The 3,781-nt window shown below is 44.3% G+C and overlaps 1 protein-coding gene across 5 annotated transcripts; it reads right to left on the bottom strand.

The window, feature by feature from the left end:
- Window positions 1-208: 208 nt before the first annotated feature.
- Window positions 209-3,775, bottom strand: ARF6 (ADP ribosylation factor 6). 5 transcript variants are annotated; one of them, XR_001923055.2, is made up of 3 exons: window positions 3,341-3,775; window positions 2,302-2,576; window positions 209-500 (listed from the first exon to the last, which is right to left on the bottom strand). XR_001923055.2 is itself a non-coding variant. In XM_008925735.3 (2 exons), exons 1-2 carry the CDS (start codon window positions 3,745-3,747, stop codon window positions 494-496), a joined length of 414 nt encoding a protein of 137 aa, XP_008923983.3. In that variant the 5' UTR covers window positions 3,748-3,775; the 3' UTR covers window positions 209-493. The 5 variants fall into 5 exon arrangements, 2 of the variants coding, with proteins under 2 accessions (XP_008923983.3, XP_029819445.1); XR_001923054.2 differs by having other exon boundaries at window positions 209-1,427; window positions 2,466-2,576; XR_001923057.2 differs by having other exon boundaries at window positions 2,466-2,576.
- Between the last annotated feature and the right edge of the window lie 6 nt (window positions 3,776-3,781).

Here is a 3,781-nt window from a genome sequence, read left to right as displayed (position 1 = left end):
GATTATTAAACGCCAAGTGGGAATATTAAAGAAGCACCATCCTTTTCCACTTATAAAAATAGTCACTCATCTAATTCTCCAAGGAATTACAGCCAGGCTTCCGAGCTGGGAGATCCAGAACAGAGCCCTCTTTATCTCAGCACAACGCCACCAGATTGCCCCTTTCTGTTTCTCTCGTAATTAAATATAAGTAACATACCAGGAGAGCTCCGCTGTGTAATTGCTTTATTTTTCTGCTTAGTAGTTCTTTACCAACACTACAGCCATATTGAGAACACAGAATTCCTGGTTACTCCAGTCAGGGGGGTCACAGGCCACAAACTCAGTCACTGGTCGGACACGATTTGACGCCACTCAGAACTCACTCCACAGAACTCACACGGACACAAATCGATGCACTTGGAACTCCAGATGGGTTTGGAAATCACCGGGTTTCGTACAGGATTCCCACTTTATCCTGCCTGTGAGCCACTACCTCGTGGTGGAGGTTCAGCTACAGCCTAGAAAGGACATGTTGGAAGTGAAACCTGTGGGGTTTGTTCGGTACCGACGGCCCTTTATTTTTGACGTCTCTGCCACATCTTTCAGTAACTTTTTCTCCCCCTTTCTCCTTCCCCGTTCCTCCCCCCCCCCCCAAAAAAAAACCCCCAAAACATTAAAAAAATTCCAGAAGCAAAAGCAGTTTCCTTTCACCTACAAAAACAGAATAACAAAGTCACTAAGGGAATACAAAGTTGTGAAGTCAACGCAAAGGCTGCCCCAGCACTTGGAAACACAGGAAACCAACTCAGACGAAAAATGAAGTTACTGAAGTTTTCATGTTGACTGAGAATAGGTTTAAGAAAGTTCAAGAACCATTAATAGAGCTTCAAGTTTTCCAGTTTAGGCATTTACTTTGTGCTTGGCTATTTTATTGATGCTCCAGAAGAAAACAGTAACCATACTCTTGTATTTTTTTTTTTTTAAGTTTTTATACCACCACACTTGTTTGTTAAGTTACAGCAACAGGAAAAAAAGAAAAAAAGAAAATAAAAGCTAGAAAATAGAGCAATGATTTTTCCAACGGCAAAAAAGGCTTGGATTAAAGTAAACTAATCCCACTTCCTCTTCTTTAGGGCTGAGATTGAAGAGTTATTTCTACATTGAGCTTCTTCAGACTCCCTAACTCACAAAGTCCATCAATGCTCTATCTTCTAGCACCAGGAACCCATCCAGTCCCATTTGCAACCCACATCCAGACAAGTCTTTTAGGAACCGTATTCTAAAAGGACTTCGAGCAAAGCATTGGATTTCAGAAGTGAATTCAGGATTTTTTGTCTTCCCACACATCTTTGGTAAGAGCTCCATAATACAAGGTACTCTCCATGCAGAGCCACCACTGCAGCAATGTAGTGTAACGCCCCCCAATGCCATGTAAAACTTATATTCTTGGAAAAAAACCAAAACAAACAAACAAAAAAATTAAGGAGAGATTAAAAAAAAAAAAAAAAAAAGGAAAATAAAAGCCATTTTCTTCTGGTTTTGTAGCATACATTCCTAGAATTCCCCACCGGAGTTCTAACTCCTCGAGGAAATCTGAAGTTAATCCTTAAGGCTGAATAAGAACCAGCTGCTTTAACAGTTTGTGCACCCAGCGTTAATTAATACTTGATTGAGTTTTTTATGCAAATACTCGCCCTGGGTGGGGTTTTTGATTGGCCAGTCACCTCTACTACAGGCTGTGACATGGCTAACGAGCTGCTTGCCCTTTAAGAACTAATTATGGAAGTTTACATTCAGCGTCGATTCTCTCTCTCTCTCTCTTTCTCTCCCCTCCCAGCTCTCATTAGTAGTTACTCAATGGGCTTCACACATCCAACATAGTTCCCTTTCCTACAGGACTACAGCAACAACCGGGACACACGGGAGGCTCCAGCTGCTCGCAGGAGCTCGGTCCAGGCTTGGAAAACTAAAGCAAGAAGTGATTTCCTCAAAATGGCCATAACTGATGTCAAAACCACCGGGCTCGAGTCGAGCTCAGCGCGGAACTCGCCCCTTTTCTCAAGGCTCCAACATGGAAAAATAATAACAATAACAACAGTTTCCTTCTTTCTGTTGGAAAGGACCAGGAATCCTTTTAAGGTAGAGGCAAGTCAGTGCTGGATTTTCGCCTAAACATCTGCGATTTAAAGCAAAACTCGCTGCAACATTTGTAACGCTGCATCTGCTTTTGGAAGGAACCTCCACTCGGGGGGACCGGCACCGAGTAGCAAAAAACTGCAACTAAACGTCATTTTAAGACCAAAAAAAAAAAACCCTGACCTGGAACTACGGACACCGTTCCTGTCTCGCTTGCTGTGTGGCGTGGGGAGCTGCTTTGCATCCCCTCCTCATGCATGATGTATGACGGGGCAGAGCTCCCCAGCTGACATTCCAAAAGCAGTTCTTACATTTCCCGGCGCCCGATATGCACTTCGAAACAACACGTTAACAGTGGAATTCCCACTCTCTGGCACTGCAGGCAAGAATTCCCCTCGTTAGCCTGAGCCGTGGAGCCAGACCGAGTCGCTGTTTAGTTACAGATTAACAGAACTTTTCTTTTTAAAAAAAAAAAAAAAAAAAAAGAAGAAAAAAAAAAAAAGTCCTTAATATAAAAAGACAGACTGCGGTTTGATTTTAAGCAATAATTTTCAGTTTACTAGATGAAGTCGACCTAGCAACATATCCTGCAGGAATGCAAAAAAGTAGCAATCTACAGCAAAGTGAGAGAGAGAGGAAAAAAAAAATAAAATATATATAATCAAAAAAAGTAGACCCAGAAAGCATACACTGAAAAATGGACCCCCTCCCCCAACATCCCCCCAAAATAATTCAAACCAGCAAAGGGCTATCGAGAGGAAACAACAACAAAAAAAAAAACCAACAAAAAAAAAAAGTTACTTAGCAAGTCTACAGTGTGTCCTTCCCCTGTTTGCTGGAAGTCTGGCATAGCATCTAGTGCCTGTGTTCGTGTCCCATTCCGAGGTTAGAGCATCCTAACGCCAAGCAGGAGGAGTTAGAACAGGAATCCAGCCAAGGGTGCAGGAGGAAAGGGTGGCAGAAAGGTGATCGTAATCCTATGGATGCTTTTTATTTTTTTATTTTTTTTTTTTTTTTACTTTTCAGTAGAGAATCATTCTTCTGGAAAGCCACGTGGGTTATTTTTTTTTTTTAAATTTGTTTTTCTGTTTGTTTGTTTGTTTCTTTAATTCTTTGTAGACTAAATAGTTCCTCTCCCCATTAGGATTTATAATTGGACGTTAACCACGTCAGCCCTTCGTAGAGTCCATCCCCCGTCGTGGCACAGGAGGGCTGCACATACCAATTCCTATCCCTGATCCGGGTCAGGCCCAGTTTCTCCTGGATCTCGTGGGGTTTCATGGCGTCGGGCAGGTCCTGCTTGTTGGCGAAGATGAGGATGATGGCGTCCCGCATCTCCCGGTCGTTGATGATGCGGTGCAGCTCCTGCCGCGCCTCGTCGATGCGGTCGCGGTCGGCGCAGTCCACCACGAAGATGAGCCCCTGCGTGCCCGTGTAGTAGTGCCGCCAGAGGGGCCGGATCTTGTCCTGGCCGCCCACGTCCCACACGTTGAACTTGACGTTCTTGTAGGTGACGGTCTCCACGTTGAAGCCCACGGTGGGGATGGTGGTCACCGACTGGCCCAGCTTCAGCTTGTACAGGATCGTGGTCTTGCCGGCCGCGTCCAGCCCCAGCATCAGGATCCGCATCTCCTTGTTCCCGAAGATCTTGGACAGCACCTTG

The sequence above is a fragment of the Manacus vitellinus genome, unplaced genomic scaffold, assembly GCF_001715985.3.
Source record: "Manacus vitellinus isolate BGI_N305 unplaced genomic scaffold, ASM171598v3 scaffold_103_pilon, whole genome shotgun sequence".
Taxonomy (NCBI): Eukaryota; Metazoa; Chordata; class Aves; order Passeriformes; family Pipridae; genus Manacus; species Manacus vitellinus.
This window is presented reverse-complemented; position numbering and strand designations above follow the sequence as displayed.

Coding starts and splice junctions, on each gene's coding strand:
- ARF6 (XM_029963585.1), bottom strand. CDS start 3,747: ATGCGGATCCTGATGCTGGGGCTGGACGCGGCCGGCAAGACCACGATC.